Consider the following 18,736-nt stretch of genomic DNA (forward strand, 5'->3'; position numbering starts at 1 on the left):
TTATTGCTCCATGTAAAGGCAATTTTATTAGGGTATTTTACTCTCCATATGTCTTCAAGATTAAATTTATCCATGAATGCAGTGAAATTTGTATTTGTTCTATTTGCTGACCTTGAAGGCCATTTATCAATGGAACTATCAAGCACAATATTAAAGTCGCCTCCTAACAGTAACTTAGCATTTGGAAATTTGGATAAACAGCTTAGCAATAGATCCTCTATAGATGTAATAAGATTGTTATTATCCTGTCTTGAATTGTACCCATACATGTTGCATATTATGTATATTTGGTCGTTACATTGTATGGTTTGGCAAATGAAATGACCAGCAGGGTCACACACAGTACATAAAACATCCCCACTGAACCTGTTCTTTAATGTAGTGACCCCAGCTGAATGCTCTGTGCCATGAGAGAGCCAAATGGAGTTACCCCACTGCGATCTCCAGTAGTTGATATCATTTGGCACAGAGTGTGATTCTTGTAGATAGACAAGGTCTGTTCTGAACTGCTTGGCAGAAAGAAATAAAGCTTTGCGCTTAACATTGTTACGCAAACCCCTAGCATTAAGAGATATTAAAGATAGACTTAACAGAATTGAACAATAGTAAACAAAGAGAAAACTTCAAGTAAACTTTAAGTAGTTTGAATGTGCAACGTTGAGATCAGCACCAAAATTCTATATTACAATAAACAGTCAAAGTGCTTGAACATTAACTTCAGCAAAGCCCTTTTTATTTTCCTTTTGAGTTCCTTAAATTTATAATAATGCTCCAAACAGTTAAATATGTATACCGAGATTGCCCATTTAAGAAAACACGGCTCTAATGTGGATAGAATAAACAGTGTTAACAATTTCTAATCCCCACTCATTATTAAAAGGATAATATATATGTATTTTTTATTTTTATTTTTAATGGCAGTTAACTATTCTCCAGGCAGATGAATCTAAGAACTAAATGAGCCCGAGAAAGTTGGATAAACAGCTGCCAAACTTCTTTAGGAAAAGTAGTTTCTCTCCACCTCTACAGCCGTATCTCTGAGCCGTTGATAAAACCTCTTCCCCCAACAAAGTAGGCTGTCTTCCCTTCCCCTCGTGCTTTCTTAATCTTGGGCCACAGTTTTTGTCTGTGCTCCCTTTCTTCCATGGTCAGGTCCTCCGTGAAGCGCAGACCTCTTGACTGTAGAAAGGCATTGTTCTTCGCTGCTTTCCATAGTTCCTCCCTGTACCGCCGGGACACAAACCTGACGATAACACAACGCGCCCTCGGGTTATCATACCGCCTTTTCCCCAGCCGATGAGCTACATCTATGGCGTCGAGAAGTTTCTCTTTCTCAGATGGAAGCACATGTTGACATATGCTGATGACTTCCGCACGTACGTTTTCCTTTTCATCCTCTGGAAGTCCCTGCAGCCTCAGGTTCCACCGCCTGCCATAGCTTTACAGGTCAGCGATGCGTGTAAGGCATTTCGAAGCTGACGCCTCATTCCTCTCCACTCGCTTTTCAATTAGAGTCATTTTTTCGTTCATCACTTTTAACTCGGTGCGAAGGGCGTCCACCAAGCTCTCGAGTGCGTCGCTTCTGGAGTTGATCAGGTTTGATAATGTGAGGACAGCATTGTCAGAGCCAAAGATGTCTGTGTCACGGGATTTGAACAGAGTGGGTTTCTTGGCAGGAGGAGGCTTACTTGGGGTGATCACCAGCGGCGGGAAGTCCTCTTCATTCGGCGAAAGCATCATGCAGTCCGTGCTGCCATTATAGTCGTGGTCACTAGCTGCGATGCTAACTTGGTTTTGTTTCTCACCGCAGACGTCACCTTTTCTGGCTGACTTGGGCATTTTTAAGGCTCCAAAGGTTGTCAGACTTAGTTCAATTAGGAGTTTATTTTGAAAAAGCTTTGCTTACACAGGTGGAAAATGTATATTAAAGTTTGGTGCTGAGCGCTCAACATACTATGTGTTATCACGCTGCCATCTTGGCCCGCTCTCCTAGGTGTATCGCAAAAGCTCTTGTTATTGGACTCTGCCATTGTTTAATGTGTAACGGAAGTAACTTTACCCTGCAACGAGAGCTTCCGGAAGAAAAAATGCGGAAGTGTGAAAAGGGCCTATTGCACAGCCGGAGAGCCAACCGCAGTTCTAGACCTGCAGATTTAGACCTGCAGTTCTAGACGTGCAGTAGTTTTAGACATGCGCCACCTAGCGGCTCGGAATGTAAGGTAATATTCAGATACTGTTCTGGTATGTCGCGGGAGAACGATGAAGAACGATGTTTGTAAGCAACAATAATATATAATAGATATATGATAATGTCTGAAGGTAATTTTTGTGTTATCGTAACGTTTATGTCATGAAGGATGAATCTGGCTAGCGTTAGTGTGTCTTGGTTCGTTGGTTCTGGCTACCTTTATGGCTGCTTGGCAGCTAGTTTGACTAAATTTGAAACAGCTTAAAGGAAGGGAATTAGCACTAACTACGCTAGTAGTAAGCAAGCTAAAGTAGCTTTTTTTTTACGGTTCATGATTTAACGTAAATGTCACAATTTCATAACATGTATGTTTAACATTGTAGTTATATGAGACATAAATAATTTTATTAAAGCATTTCAATTATTAAAATGATTGGAACAAACCTGTAGAAGCTAGAAATACACCTTTTAAATCAACTAGTTTCATCTAAAGTAACCCAGCACACCTACATTCTGCAAATGTATATGTATGTATATGTATATTAATGTATCTGTTTATATATATATATATATATATATATATATATATATATATATATATATATATATATATATATATATATATATATATATATAAACAGATACATTAATGAAGTGTAACACCAGATAGAATTAATGAGCTTTTTTAAAGTAATGTAAGAATTATTTTTTGGCCTTTTATGTTTTAGAATCACATTACAATTCAGGGAGAAGCATCCTTGCCAAACCTGGCAAAATGTGTGTCCTGCTGCAGTAATTATCACTGCCCTTTTTGTGCACCATCTGTGTTCAAGCCAGCACGCCTGGACAAACTTGAGACACATCTGGCTGGGCACTTGAATAGAGCTGTCCGACATGAAGGTAAACTTTCTACATGCTAGAGGGAAGTATAATGATTCAGTTATTGGTAAATAACTGCTTAAAACATGACATCATAATTTATTTAGATTTTTAATAAATTTATTTGTTAGGTGTAGCTTTTGAAAGTCCTAACCTACTGTGTGCTCTTATACATTTATTTGATTATTTTAGGTTTTATTATTCACAGATGTGGCTTGGAATGCAGAACAGAGCTACATTACCACTGTTTGTACTGTTCCACTACAATTTTACGGAGAACAGATTTTACGAAACATTTGCTTTTATGCAAAGAAAGCAAAAAACTGCCAATTCAGAAGTCCACCTCATCCAAGACAACCAGTGCACCTTCCATTGGTAATGCACTAATCTCTGCAGCTTTGGAGTCTACTTCCACTACCACCAATGTGTCTGCCTTTGAAAGAACCACACATAGCATAAAAGGACCAACCTCGGAAGCCTTAGAGTTCCAATCCAGCACAAAGGTCAGTGTTGCTGCTTCAAGGGAAGTTGCTTTCATAAGTAGTGTCGCCAATTATGTGATCAATGAGTCCTTATCCACCACGAGCATGAACGTATCAGCCTCGTTGGAAGCAATGTCTGTCAATACATTGCCCACATCTGCAGCCTCTGAGATGACATCTTCTAACAAGGCCATAATAAGTCCAACAAGCACGCCAGAGACCATAACCAAGATCCACGTTGGTACTACAGTGTCGTCAGCACCGAGTTCTACAGATGTAGCCATCCAGTGTGCTAAAAGAGTACGTTTGAGAGAGGTGGTCAAGAAAAGATGCCCAGTTTGCAACAGATTAATGAATAAGTGCAATATTCAAAGGCACATTGATCGGAAACACACAGACAGGACTGCATTGCACATTGATGATAAACATCATCTTGACAGTCAGTGCATTGATGCAGCAAATGGTATTTATGCTGTATTAAAAACCTTCAAGGGACACAGTATTCCTGTTCACTGTCAATGCAAGACATGGGGTGAGAATCATAGGGTGTCATGTGAGTCAAGTGCATGTGAAGTAAACATGATTTTGGCACACAGGAGTGGGCTAATTGGATATCAGTGCAAGCATCTTCGATCTGTTTTTTATTCCACTTCCACAGCCAAAACAGTGTCACTAACAAGTGAGGTACTTTCTGAGATGGTTAAACAAAAATGGCTCAGTGAGGAAAAAAAAAAGCCTGCCTCACACGGCAGGATCTTGCCTGTAGCAACAAAGTTCCCCTGTCAGTAGAGACTATTGGCATTCCACAATCCAAAAAATGCATTTCAGTATATGAACCAACAGTATCTTACTACAGCCGTCTGGGACGTGTCATTGTTGTTTATGACACAAAACTGAATTCCTGGCATTGTCCATGTGCTAAAAACAGAGGATCATGCATTCACAAATACATTGCAAAATGGCACCTATTTGAGACTCAACGCAAGTTATTCCGTACTGTCCGCAGTACAGAAGAAGTGGTAGTCCCAAGCACAGACAAAGAGCAGAGGACTTCAGGTGACATGAATAGGTGCAATGATGAATCTGAGAGCACTTGCAGTTACCCACCAAAGGGTGATGGACTGTCAGACATGGCAGACTATATTCTTAAAAACAAGAAAGTACCTGCAGTTATACCAAAGAAGCTCATTCAGCCTTCCCTGGAAAAAGACTACCCTAGAAATCTTGTTCCAGAAGAAGCAAAATGTCATCGGTGCCCAAGACCTGGTCCTCTTGATGAAGCGATCATGATTACAAGACAAGCCAAAATACTCACCAATCTTGGTGTAATTGAAGGCAAGTACAATGTATTTAGGAAATGTTACAGTAAGCATGCTTAAAATGTTTCTGTTTCAACACCCCTAAATTTTTTCAGCTCCAGGTCATAATATTATGCTTCATTAGTGTATGTTGTTGCAGTGTATGATGCTGCACAATCTACTTGATTAATTTCTTAACTGCTTTTTGTATTATTTATTTGTAAATATGGTGTCTAATTTTTAGATGTTGCAACATACTGCAAGCAATGCCCACAATGTGGAATGTACTACCGCTATCAAGAATGGAAAGATGGACTTCACAATTTCAATGATTATGTTCTTCTTGACCTTCCTCTGTGCTTAACTCTTAGAAATCTAATTCAGGTAATAAATATTTACTCAGTTAATACATTATATCATACAATCAAAACTTTATGTACTGTTGTGACAGAATATTCTTAAAAGTAGGATGTTATTGGATTTTATTTTTAATAATTAGTCTTGTCTTCTAAATAGCTAATATTCAGTTTTAACACATTCTGTTGATTTTAGGAGATTAAATGGATTGATGGGATGGGATGATACCATTTCAAAGACAATTTTTAACATAGAAGATTTCAAAGGATAAAGTATAATGAAATTAATAACAGTAAATAACAAAAATATTTTGTCCCTTAGGTCCACACAGCTGTAAGTAGAGCAGTTGAATTTCTACAGCTGATGACAGGCATACAGTTCCCTTCATCAGACACAATTTTGCATGCTTACCTTCATTTTGAAGCTCTAAGTGACAATGAGCACAAGTACTCTTGCATCACATGTGGATATCATCCACCAGTAGTGATTATGGACCTGCACAAGAAGGGCGCTTTTCAATTGTCAGGTACATATTTTTAGTTATTTTTTAAATTGTATATATACTATATTGCCAACATTTGGATTTAATATGATGTCTGCTGTAACAGCTTCTGTAACAACTGATTCTGCACTTAAGTATCTGCTGTAATTTGTGGCTGAGTTGTTTTATTCCCAGTCACTTCCACTTTGTTATAATTGACAATTGACTGTGGACTATATAGTAATGAGGAAATTTTATGACTGGACTGCACAAGATGATCCTATCATGCTACCACCCTAGAATTCACTGAGCTCCTGAGACACTCACTCACTAATGTTTGTAGAAGCAGTCTGCATATGTAGTTGCTTGGTTTTATACATCTGTTACCATGACATTATCAAGAATACTTGAAATAAATGATTAGAATGGGTGAGTGAATACTTTTCTTTCATTCTATCTATCGATCGATAGATAGATCCAGAAGTATTCATTCACGCATCCTGATAATTTAATTAAGGTATTCCTGTCACTTCCATGGTCATACACGTTCTTGCACAATATCTATTGTTAGTTTTGCACATTTCTATTTTAGTCAGTGACGTTAAAGAACCCCCAGAACATTTCAATGGTGAGGTGAATATTGAACACTTTTGGGAGGCACTCTCAATGGAGATGGTTGGCAGAGGATTAGTGAAAAGTAAGTACAATCCAAATAGAATGTTTATAAATAGAGAAGACATGTTGAAATAAATGTCTGCAACACTAGTTGCAACCAGACTTTCTTCTGTTGATTTCCTGTAATGATTTATTGTAGCTCTTAATGTATTTAAATCTACATGACTACCCCCATTATGTTCCAGTCATGTCCCCTCATGATTTTAATCTGGTGTGTTACATTAAGATTGTATAAATAATGTAATCCTGCTTAGTGTAAGGCACTATAGTCTATGAATAATAAATAAGTAGATCACACTTGTACAAATTATAGCACTCTTAAGACAAGAGCGTGGAATATTCTGAAGCTGCTTTGAATCAACTTGATAACAGTAGTGTGTTGCTTTAACATATCCTTTCTTGCTTGTATACATTTGGACTGTAATGTATTAGTTATGTGCTAAATAACAATTTATATGGTTATTGTTCTTGATCTTAGGTTGCAGAAACAATCCACTTGCAGTACCACCCTCTTACCATTTTTGGAGTCCATGGATTGGTGAAAACACACGTGGATCCAGTACTGTGCTCAACACAGAATATGCCAAAGTTCATGCTCCAAAATCAAGAGCTGAGCACTCTGAGATTAATGTCACAGAAGACCGTCTTCGGGAAGAACTTTTCAAACAGAAGGTATTTATTATTTAGAATTACTTAACATAATTCCAAATAATCACAAAAAACAAATGATCTTCAGACTGAATATTCTTATCCTTACTCAGCTCCACCTTGCTCTACCTGTGACGGGCAGGGTGAGCGAAAATAAATGGAAGCGATCACGCCAAGTCTCAGGGAAATAGGATGGTTTAATATGTAAAGTGCGCAAACCAAAACCCGTGAACTGATCCGAATTAAGGATATAATAACCAGCGGTCAACTGGTACAAAGACAAGACATATATAGACGAACAAACGACCCTCAGGTGAGACGGATCGCGGGCTCCGCCCACCTGAGGGACGAACACAACACCACACCCACAGGACGAGCTGCTGCTGTAGACGGGGGCGACCAGTAGGGGGCCGCCGTACCGTGACACTACCTCACATATATGATATAGTTTTTTTACCTGATGCACCTGGATTTATTTCATTGATTCACATAATTCATTTTATAGTACTTGGGTATCTTTGCTTTTAGTTATATTTTTATATTCAGTGAACTATTTATGTTAATAGAGTTTATTTGTTATGGATTGTACTTTGATTTTATATTAATTTGTGTATTTGGACAGCTTTTTGCAGCAAGTGAGCCCACACATGTAGCATGTGTATGTGTTAATTGATATTTTGATATTTTTCATTTATTTTTGTTTGAAAGGTTGACACTATAAGACGGCTATGCAAAGAATGTGGCTTGGATCACACAGGATCTCGGAGTGATCTTCTTGTCAGACTATCAAATGAGATGAAATCACGGCAAACATACGACAAAGTTTTTGAGAAGATTTGGGCAGCTTCAGGTTATTTATTTTAATATTCCTATTTAGTCCAATTACACTTACTCATTTATATTTAAAACACATGCACTATGGTGTTTTTGTTTTCTGAAAGACCAGCTTAATTTTAGATACTGTCAGATTTTTGCCTTCCAATTTCTTGTTATTTCCACAGGGAATAGATGTGTGTCATGTTTGGCTCCGCCCTCCTCCTGTCCGTCACACCCTCTTTGTAATTATCCTGCCGTTATTTGCCTTCTCACCTGTTTCTTGTTTGTTTCATTATTGTCTGGTATTTAGTTCCTGGTTTTCTGTGTTCTCATCGTGGGTTATTGTGTTTGTTATCTGGTGGTTTAGTTCTTGTTAGTCCGATTGTTAGCTCTAGTTTCATGTTTAAAAGCCTTGTAAGTATTTGTATTGGTTAGTCTTGTCTCCTTGTATGTTTCAGCTTTAATTACTCCTAGTCGTGCAGTCTCTGTTCATTCTTAGTTTATCCTGGTGTTTGCTTTGTGATCTGTTAAGTTGTCTTACTCTGCCGGTCTTCGTGTCGTTTAGTCTAAGCTTCTGTGTTTTATATTCAAGTTCCCGATGGTTTTCCCCCGTGTTTATGTATTAGTGGTCTAGCGTTTTTGGTAGTTGTGGTTTTGTATCTCTTGTTTACTTTAGTCTCTGCTGTTTCATTGTACCTTGTATTATTTCAGAATTCTTATTTACATAAACGTATTTTCCTTTCATAGTTGCTGTGGTTCGTTGTATTCATTCGTTCGGGTTTCAGTTTAGAGTTTGGTATGTCTCGTAAGTCGCGCACTCTCCGTGTGGGCGCGGTTTCTTTAAAGGAGACTAGCTCCGCCAAGGTAGCGGTCCACTCTTCACCGCAAATGTGTCCGACCCCGACTCCCACCGCGTTACATAATAACCCACCTACTAAGGACACAGCGAGAGAGTGTTGTGAGACAGAACTACCTGAACCACATGTGCCTGACAATTCCTGGTTGACTTCGTTTCCGGTGGATCTTAAGTACAGGCTACAAAATGGCATACCTTTTGATCTACCTTCGTTAATCTGTCCACCCCATGAGTTTAATGGGGAGGGACCCCTGGAGGGATTTATCCTCCAAAGTAGATTATTTTTTTCTTCTCTCCTTTGCCCAGAGCCACCCGAGTTTATTAAGGTCAGGTTTTTGTTGCAGTATCTGGAGGGTCGGGCTCTGCAATGGGCGGACCTGCTCATGACTCACCGAGCCAAGGAGATGAGCACTGTGGAGGGATTTTTTGAACTGCTCCGAGCTCGGTTCAGCAAATATAATGCCACGCATTGGAACCATGCTTGGTCCGACCCTGTAGCAGCCGCAGCAGCTGCCTCTCCAGACCCTGTAGCAGCCGCAGCAGCTGCCTCTCCAGACCCTGTAGCAGCCGCAGCAGCTGCCTCTCCAGACCCTGCAGCAGCCGCAGCAGCTGCCTCTCCAGACCCTGCAGCAGCCGCAGCAGCTGCCTCTCCAGACCCTGCAGCAGCCGCAGCAGCTGCCTCTCCAGACCCTGCAGCAGCCGCAGCAGCTGCCTCTCCAGACCCTGCAGCAGCCGCAGCAGCTGCCTCTCCAGACCCTGCAGCAGCCGCAGCAGCTGCCTCTCCAGACCCTGCAGCAGCCGCAGCAGCTGCCTCTCCAGACCCTGCAGCAGCCGCAGCAGCTGCCTCTCCAGACCCTGCAGCAGCCGCAGCAGCTGCCTCTCCAGACCCTGCAGCAGCCGCAGCAGCTGCCTCTCCAGACCCTGCAGCAGCCGCAGCAGCTGCCTCTCCAGACCCTGCAGCAGCCGCAGCAGCTGCCTCTCCAGACCCTGCAGCAGCCGCAGCAGCTGCCTCTCCAGACCCTGCAGCAGCCGCAGCAGCTGCCTCTCCAGACCCTGCAGCAGCCGCAGCAGCTGCCTCTCCAGACCCTGCAGCAGCTGCCTCTCCAGACCCTGCAGCAGCTGCCTCTCCAGACCCTGCAGCAGCTGCCTCTCCAGACCCTGCAGCAGCCCCTGCGCCTCCAGACCCTGCAGCAGCTGCCTCTCCAGACCCTGCAGCAGCCGCTGCGCCTCCAGACCCTGCAGCAGCCGCCGCCGCGTTCCCGGCCCCGGCAGCCGTAATGCCTCCCGAGACCCGTCCTCGGTCTGCGCTAAAGCTCTCCGACATACCTGGTCTACCTCCACTCATTCCTCTGGCCTCACCCCTGGAGACCCCTAGGAGATTTTTGGGGGGGAGTGGTGGCCACACTCCTCAGGAGGGGTCAGCACCCGTGCCCGAGGCCCAGGAGAGGCCAGCACCTGTGCCAGCGCCCCGGAGGGGGTCGCCGCCGCCCGTGCCAGCGCCCCAGAGGGGGTCGCCAACGCCGATGCCAGCGCCGCCTGTGCCAGCGCCCCGGAGGGGGTCGCCTACGCCAGTTCCAGCGCCCCCTGTTCCAGCGCCCCGGAGGGGGTCGTCCCCTGTTCCAGTGCCCCAGAGGGGGTTGTCTCCACCATCTGCTTCCACACTCCCCAGCGTCTTGCCGGTCCCATGGCACCCGAGGGCCTGTCAGCCAGCTCCTCCTGTCCCTGTTGTGGACCAGCAGACTTTTCCTGTCCCCACGAGCCGCCAGCAATATGTTGGAGTACCGGACACCCACATGCTGCCTGTGCAGGCTCCTGCGAGCCAAGGGAGCTCTCCGTGGGTCACACAGACTACCCGGCCTGCCCCGCAGGCCATTCGGTCGCCATCTAGGACTGGCACAGTTGGTGGTTCTCAGGGTATCCCTGGTGTCATCACAGGAACACATACTGCCTCGGTGTCTAAGACTTTGAATGTCCCTACTGTATGTGATGTACTCACTGCCATGTCCTCCAGAGGTATGCCGTTGTTCCCTGCTCTGGTTCCAGGTTTTGTGTTGGTCCCTGTTAATGTACCCGTGTCTCTTTCTGTTCCTGTTTCGTTGCCCCAGTCTTGTTGTATTTCAGTCCCAAGTCTTGTAAGTTTCTTTGTACCTGTTCATGTGTCTGTGATCTTGCTCATTCTTGCCTCTGTTATTGGTTCATTTGTATCTGGTCTGTTTAGATTTTCTATGCCGGTGTGACTGTTCTTGGGTTTTTTTAATTTTTTTTCTTGTGTGGGGTTTTGGTTTGCGCGCCCCGGAGTTGCGCGCTTGGGGGGGAGTACTGTCATGCTTGGCTCCGCCCTCCTCCTGTCCGCCACACCCTCTTTGTAATTATCCTGCCGTTATTTGCCTTCTCACCTGTTTCTTGTTTGTTTCATTATTGTCTGGTATTTAGTTCCTGGTTTTCTGTGTTCTCATCGTGGGTTATTGTGTTTGTTACCTGGTGGTTTAGTTCTTGTTAGTCCGATTGTTAGCTCTAGTTTCATGTTTAAAAGCCTTGTAAGTATTTGTATTGGTTAGTCTTGTCTCCTTGTATGTTTCAGCTTTAATTACTCATAGTCGTGCAGTCTCTGTTCATTCTTAGTTTATCCTGGTGTTTGCTTTGTGATCTGTTAAGTTGTCTTACTCTGCCGGTCTTCGTGTCGTTTAGTCTAAGCTTCTGTGTTTTTTATATTCAAGTTCCCGATGGTTTTCCCCCGTGTTTATGTATTAGTGGTCTAGCGTTTTTGGTAGTTGTGGTTTTGTATCTCTTGTTTACTTTAGTCTCTGCTGTGTTTCATTGTACCTTGTATTATTTCAGAATTCTTATTTACATAAACGTATTTTCCTTTCATAGTCGCTGTGGTTCGTTGTATTCATTCGTTCGGGTTTCAGTTTAGAGTTTGGTATGTCTCGTAAGTCGCGCACTCTCCGTGTGGGCGCGGTTTCTTTAAAGGAGACTAGCTCCGCCAAGGTAGCGGTCCACTCTTCACCGCAAATGTGTCCGACCCCGACTCCCACCGCGTTACAATGTGATGGTTGCTGATGCATATGTTGTGGTGACGTGGTTGCCCCCATATAATCAAGATCCATTCTTGTCCTTTCCAGTAGGTTGACAAAATTATTTACATAGTTGTGTTTAACATGAAAAATATAATTGGTATTTTCACTCTTTATCCCTTTTTTCAAAAACCCATTAGAAAGATGTTCCAAAGATGTCCTTTTGTTCTCTACTTGGACCCCTGGGCACTGGAAGTTGTGTGTATTTATGAACAAAACATTGTGTGCTTTAATAAGTCCATGTATTGCAAATTTTTCCTATAGATTAAATGTACCTGAAATAATTAAAATTATATTTCCAGAAAATGTATTAGTTTTTCAGGTCATGAAGCCTAAACATAGGCAAATGTTCATCTTTGATTCAAGCAACCCTAGTGGGTTGGGTGATAAGCAGTACTTACAGCTGTTCAGGTTATATAAATGCTGTGTTTGAAGTTCAAACTAAAGTTCGAGGTTCACTGTTGAGTTTGTGACGTTCAAGGTCATGTTCAATGTTCGTACCTAAATTTTACTGCTGTTCTTTGCAGTAATTGTTACCAGCAGACTAACTGCTGTCAAATAAATGCTCTTCGTAACACTATCCTGAAAGCCCTTTTTTACACTTGTAATGCAACTAGAATAAGGGCTGAAAAGCTAAAATGAATGTTAATGCTATTAAACTTATGGGGCAGGGCATAGTTGTATATTTCAACCATAAAAGTCTTAAAATCATATTTGGGATGGTTATTTCAGGAAAGTGCTACTTGAGTTTTCGCTTTGAGTCTTGAATCCTGTATGTATGAGCAACTGTACTATTCTTTACATTTGTGTTTTTTGTCAGATAAAGTGTTAATCACTTAATTTGGTAAAAGGAAGCATGCAGTGAGATTGGCATGGGGAGGAGTTCAGCAGCGCTTAATTTTATATAAATAATTTATATAAATAATTTTTTTTCCACTGGTATTATTTCTACGTCTTTTAAAATTTAAAACTACAGAACAATACAATTGCAGTACAGTTGGTCATATGGTATGGATCAAGACAGTTCTTATTTTAAATGAGTAATGGACAGTCATAATACATATGTAAATCTCTGTTACAGCAAGCTCACAGCAAGACTGTGTCCAGGAACGTGGGTGCTGGTGAAAAACAAGGTTTTAATAAACATCTTTTTTTCCTGTATTCTTAAAAACACATTACAGTATGCTGTTTTGTGCATTATATCCTTCTTTGTTTGTTTGTTTAAGAATGTTCCACAACAGTTGAAAGGCTCAGTAGACTGTGGAATCTTCATGTTAATGGTAAGGAACAGAAAATTTATTGTGCTGTTTTCCGTGATTTACTTATGAATATCTAAAAATGGTTTATTGAGGAATTCAGTGGGATTAGGAACTTGCATGTTCATTGATACCATGAAGTTAAAATGAATATGATAAAATATTTTCTATTCTTAAGAAATAACTTTTTTTTCAGTATGCACTTTACGTGGTCATGGGAAAAACATTCGACTTCACGGCTGTAAGGAATCATCATTTAGCATTCTATTTTTCCATTGTTGCCATTATTTGTAGCATTACAGTATATACAAATTGTTTGTGTATTTTGCATTTTTAGAATGACATGCCAACAATCCGAAAGTGGTGGTGTCTCATTCTTATACAACATTTTGCAGTAAACAGGTAATGCCTTCTTATGACTGTTTAGCCATCTTTCAGAACTACAAAGTATTTGATAAAATATTTGTTATGGTGGTTGATGTCTAAAATGCAATTGAGTTTGACATAAGTTCATTGGTGTGAGCATTTTTATTTTTTAAATCAGGATTGATGAAGTAACCACCCCAGAGGGTTTACAAGTTCAGGAGATGCAGGTGGGTAACAAGCTCTTATTACTACACAATACAAACATTTACTGTAGTATTTATTGCATCTTATCTTATGCAGCATCCAATCCTGATGGATGCTCAGAAAGCAGTAGGGTGGATCCAGGACAACAGACACCTTCTCAAGGGAAGTGTCCAGGAGCCAGATGTCCTTCATTATGAGCTCGCCGACCTTCAGAAGGCCCTTAGGGCTTTGACAGAAGCCAATGACACAGAAATGCTAGTGCTAGCAAAAGAGCCATGTCTGTTCATTTTTGAATTTCAAGATGACATGGAAATGTTTATTGATGAATGTGTGAAATGCAAACTAAGGATTAATTGTATATTTAAAGAATAAAATAAATGAAAATGTAATCACGTGCTTTTTTGTACTACTTATTCAAAGCCACAATTTTTTTTCTTTAAATTGAAGATAATTATAGTGTACATGGGTATGCAAATGGTTTATTAATTAATGTGCCATTCAAGCCAGTTGAAATATCTAATGTTTTGTTTGCTTAATATTCTTATATTGCATGGACAATTAATATTCTAAAATGCAAATATAAATCTAGGGAACATGACAATTATTCTGCCAGTGCTTTTGGAAAGTAGTGAGTAATTAAATGGATGTCAGCTTCAGGTTGAACACTTGGATTTGTCATTGGTCTCATTGTATATTACTAGTATGTCAGTGTCATTACAGTGGCAATGCCTGTTTATACAAGGTAAATCTATACTGTTGTTATACTAGATAAAATAGTCAACATGTACAGATTGGTTAGTCCTAATTAACTGTGTACTAATAGTACAAAAGTACAGATTCACTATGATTAAAGAAATAATGAGGGTTTGGGGGATCAATTAAAACGGGTGAAGTTCTCTTCCAGTGCAAATTACTGTGGCGATAAACCCCAAGTATCATATCTATAAATTGCTAGTTGCATGCCAATAAAGGTATACGAGGAAAATAAATCACTCTGGAAACATTAAGCCATTTTTGCTGATTTTAATACAAAATATGCCTGAAATTCAGTAGTAGAAATCCATACTACTTCTATTAAATACAAAATGTGGTGTACATTATCGTTTAAAACTTGTCAAAGTTTATAGATTTGGCGAAAACAAGTGAGAACCAATGGGCATATTTAACAAATAAGCTCTTTATACAATGGATTATTACAATATACATGCCGCTGAGTCTACGGCACGCTTTGGAACTGCTGGTCTATAACTGCGGTTGGCTGTCGTTAGCTACATTCCGAGCCGCTAGGTGGCGCATGTCTAAAACTACTGCACGTCTAGAACTGCAGGTCTAAAACTGCAGGTCTAGAACTGCGGTTGGCTCTCCGGCTGTGCAATTGGATGATGTAGCCCCATACAGGGATGAAGAGGAGGAGCTACAGTAGACGACCCCATACAGGGATGAAGAGGAGGAGCTACAGTAGACGACCCCAAACAGGGGTGAAGAGGAGGAGCTACAGTAGACGACCCCATACAGGGATGAAGAGGAGGAGCTACAGTAGACGACCCCATACAGGGATGAAGAGGAGGAGCTACAGTAGACGACCCCAAACAGGGATGAAGAGGAGGAGCTACAGTAGACGACCCCATACAGGGATGAAGAGGAGGAGCTACAGTAGACGACCCCATACAGGGATGAAGAGGAGGAGCTACAGTAGACGACCCCAAACAGGGGTGAAGAGGAGGAGCTACAGTAGACGACCCCAAACAGGGGTGAAGAGGAGGAGCTACAGTAGACGACCCCATACAGGGATGAAGAGGAGGAGCTACAGTAGACGACCCCATACAGGGATGAAGAGGAGGAGCTACAGTAGACGACCCCATACAGGGATGAAGAGGAGGAGCTACAGTAGACGACCCCATACAGGGATGAAGAGGAGGAGCTACAGTAGACGACCCCATACAGGGATGAAGAGGAGGAGATACAGTAGACGACCCCATACAGGGATGAAGAGGAGGAGCTACAGTAGACGACCCCAAACAGGGGTGAAGAGGAGGAGCTACAGTAGACGACCCCATACAGGGATGAAGAGGAGGAGCTACAGTAGACGACCCCATACAGGGATGAAGAGGAGGAGCTACAGTAGACGACCCCATACAGGGATGAAGAGGAGGAGCTACAGTAGACGACCCCATACAGGGGTGAAGAGGAGGAGCTACAGTAGACGACCCCATACAGGGATGAAGAGGAGGAGCTACAGTAGACGACCCCATACAGGGATGAAGAGGAGGAGCTACAGTAGACGACCCCATACAGGGATGAAGAGGAGGAGCTACAGTAGAGGTTCTAACACTTACTACCTTGTCCACAGGAACTGAAAACAATTCACAGACATTCATAGAAACCTTGAAACCGACATCACATAATAATATTAAAGAGGACCTGAGAATTAGGTCAGATATTTAGCTTTTTTAGCCCTAACAGTTTTTAACAGTTATCTGTGAAGTTTGCTTTACAATATCAGACACTTGCAGTTTATCTTTTCTACATGTTCGCTCTCACCTGGCTGTCGGAGTAAGTGAGATCCAGCGTCACTTCCCCAGTCTGCCACCAGAGGTCCTCATCACCAGAGTTCTCAAGTCTCATCTCCTCAGCTGTTTTGTGTTAATACCACTGATAGTGTCTCCTGTGTATGTCTGCCTGTATCATGCTGAAGAACCTCATTGTGAGTGTGTTCTGAGAAGTTTCCTAGTGAGGTTCAGTTTGATTGCCTGTGTTTGAATATTGGTCTGTGTTTGAATGTGTCTGTGTTTGGATATTGTCTATCTATCTGTGTCCCTCCGTCTCACGTGTGTCCATGTACTGTACGTGTGTAGGGATGGACAACTCAGACTGTGTCACTCCCTCTCACGTGTGTCCATGTACATGTGTGGGAGTGGACAACTCAGACTGTGTCCCTACCTCTCCCGTGTGTGTCCATGTACATGTGTAGGAGTGGACAACTCAGATTGTGTCCCTACCTCTCCCGTGTGTGTCCATGTACGTGTGCATGAGAGGACAACTCAGACTGTGTCCCTCCGTCTCACGTGTGTCCATGTACATGTGTGGGAGTGGACAACTCAGACTGTGTCACTCCCTCTCACGTGTCTCCATGTACATGTGTAGGAGGGGACAACTCAGACTGTGTCACTCCCTCTCATGTGTCTCCATGTACATGTGTAGGAGGGGACAACTCAGACTGTGTCACTCCCTCTCACGTGTGTCCATGTACATGTGTGGGAGGGGACAACTCAGACTGTGTCACTCCCTCTCACGTGTCTCCATGTACATGTGTAGGAGGGGACAACTCAGACTGTGTCACTCCCTCTCACGTGTCTCCATGTACATGTGTAGGAGGGGACAACTCAGACTGTGTCACTCCCTCTCATGTGTCTCCATGTACGTGTGTAGGAGGGGACAACTCAGACTGTCCCTACCTCTCCCGTGTGTGTCCATGTATGTGTGCATGAGAGGACAACTTGGTCTTTGTCCTTCCATCTCATGTGTGTGTCCATGTAGGTGTGTAGGGGAGAACAACTTGATCTTTGTCCCTCCCTCTCACGTGTGTCCATGTACATGTGTGGGAGTGGACAACTCAGACTGTCCCTACCTCTCCCGTGTGTGTCCATGTACGTGTGCATGAGAGGACAACTTGATCTTTGTCCCTCCCTCTCATGTGTGTCCATGTACATGTGTAGAAGTGGACAACTCAGACTGTGTCACTCCCTCCCACCTCTCTCCCCTGTTTCTATGAGTTGTTGTTTTAATCTGCGTATGCATCTTCACTCTAGAAGATGAGAGGAGAATAGAGTAGAGGAGGAGAGGAGGAGAGGTAGACCTGTGATGAGGTTTATGGATGCAGTGGTAGAGGATATGAGAGTGGCTGGTGTGTCAGTGGAGGACACTCAGGACAGGGCCAGATGGAGGAGTTTGATCCGCTGTGGCGACCCCTAAACGGGAACTGCCAAAAGAAGAAGAAGAAGAAGAAGAAGAAGAAGAAGAAGATGCATCTCTCATCACGAGAACTGATTGTTACAGTAACATTATTCAGCTTCACAGTGTGATTTAGAGCGCATGACCTTAACTTTCTCTCGTGTTCCTTGCCATACCCCAAGGAAAAGCAAAATTGCACAGAATAGGTTTATGATTATAAAAAATAGAACCAGAACACAACAGAGGTCAGAGGGCATCCTGGAGGTAAGAGGGTATCTCTAATAAAAAGCGGGGGCAAAAAGCTCCATCCAAGTCATGACTGATCAGTTATTATCAGACACTAGCAGATACCCCATCACTCACATGAGACCCTATCACACACGAGAGAGCCATATCACACACCTGAGAGCCCTATCACACGTTACAGCCCTATCACACGTGAGAGCCCATCAGACATGTGCCAATGTGTCTGATCCTACTGTGTTGGTCTTTGATAACAGGGCTCTAGGTCCAACATGAAGATGCAGAGGACTCCTGGTCTCATTCAAAACACGCAAAGCTCTTCCCACAAAAGAAGAAAAAAAGCCCATTTTGGCGTATTTGTCTGTCCTTGCTGGTCAATTCCTGAAAATTCCCAGAAGGCTTTGTGGCATCTTGCCGTGAGAGTGAGGCTCTGGAATCAGCTCCATGGTCCTGATGATCTCATTCTTGAGGACACAAAAGGCTCAGACTGATCCAAATCAGTTCTGGTACAAACGTCCTTATGATCACATTCCTGAGGATATGAAGGGCTGACGATGATGACGCAGCCTTGCAGAAAATGCTAGAGGTCTTCTGAAACAGAAACTACATGTTGTGTCTTTGGTATTATACCAAATTATACTGAGACAGCAAAGAATACACGGAGACGGAGAGTCGGGGCTCAGTTAGCAACTCGTTTACTTGTAATACCAACAGATTGTTCTGCGTGGCGGATGAATACAAAATGAGTGCAGCGCACAACAACATATAGTGCCTTCAGGTACTTATGAGAGCTACTCATTACATGACATATTCCTCCCCTTAAACAAAAAGCAGTACTTTTGAAACTATTTTAAAAAGTTCAAAACAATGACCAATGTTTATAAGAACAATGTATATTTCTTTCTTTTTTTGTAAACTAAGTGTTACGGTGGGTCGGTCCGGACGCCAACGGAGGGCGT

The 18,736-nt window shown here is 42.4% G+C and overlaps 1 protein-coding gene and 1 long non-coding RNA gene across 3 annotated transcripts; both read left to right on the top strand.

Annotated features, from left to right (window-relative positions):
- Positions 1 to 2,260: 2,260 nt before the first annotated feature.
- Positions 2,261 to 7,854, top strand: LOC143487078 (uncharacterized). Of its 2 annotated transcripts, XR_013123897.1 has the most exons (6): positions 4,819 to 4,884; positions 5,092 to 5,231; positions 5,526 to 5,730; positions 6,278 to 6,382; positions 6,839 to 7,032; positions 7,717 to 7,854. It is a non-coding gene; the product is annotated as an uncharacterized LOC143487078 (long non-coding RNA). The 2 variants fall into 2 exon arrangements; XR_013123898.1 differs by lacking the exons at positions 4,819 to 4,884; positions 5,092 to 5,231; positions 5,526 to 5,730; positions 6,278 to 6,382 and adding exons at positions 2,261 to 2,275; positions 2,917 to 3,088; positions 3,260 to 3,570.
- A 4,082-nt stretch (positions 7,855 to 11,936) lies between these two features.
- On the top strand, positions 11,937 to 13,955 carry LOC143487024 (uncharacterized). Its single transcript, XM_076986329.1, has 8 exons — positions 11,937 to 11,959; positions 12,080 to 12,168; positions 12,839 to 12,890; positions 12,984 to 13,037; positions 13,210 to 13,254; positions 13,351 to 13,415; positions 13,558 to 13,606; positions 13,680 to 13,955. Exons 2-8 carry the CDS (start codon positions 12,083 to 12,085, stop codon positions 13,953 to 13,955), a joined length of 627 nt encoding a protein of 208 aa, XP_076842444.1. The 5' UTR covers positions 11,937 to 11,959; positions 12,080 to 12,082.
- The last annotated feature ends 4,781 nt before the right edge of the window (positions 13,956 to 18,736 follow it).

Source organism: Brachyhypopomus gauderio, unplaced genomic scaffold, assembly GCF_052324685.1.
Source record: "Brachyhypopomus gauderio isolate BG-103 unplaced genomic scaffold, BGAUD_0.2 sc46, whole genome shotgun sequence".
Taxonomy (NCBI): Eukaryota; Metazoa; Chordata; class Actinopteri; order Gymnotiformes; family Hypopomidae; genus Brachyhypopomus; species Brachyhypopomus gauderio.

Coding starts and splice junctions, on each gene's coding strand:
- LOC143487024 (XM_076986329.1), top strand. CDS start 12,083: ATGAAGCCTAAACATAGGCAAATGTTCATCTTTGATTCAAGCAACCCT. Junction 12,891..12,983: donor GGGTGCTGGTGAAAAACAAG/GTTTTAATAAAC, acceptor TGTTTGTTTAAG/AATGTTCCACAACAGTTGAA. Junction 13,255..13,350: donor AAACATTCGACTTCACGGCT/GTAAGGAATCAT, acceptor TTGCATTTTTAG/AATGACATGCCAACAATCCG.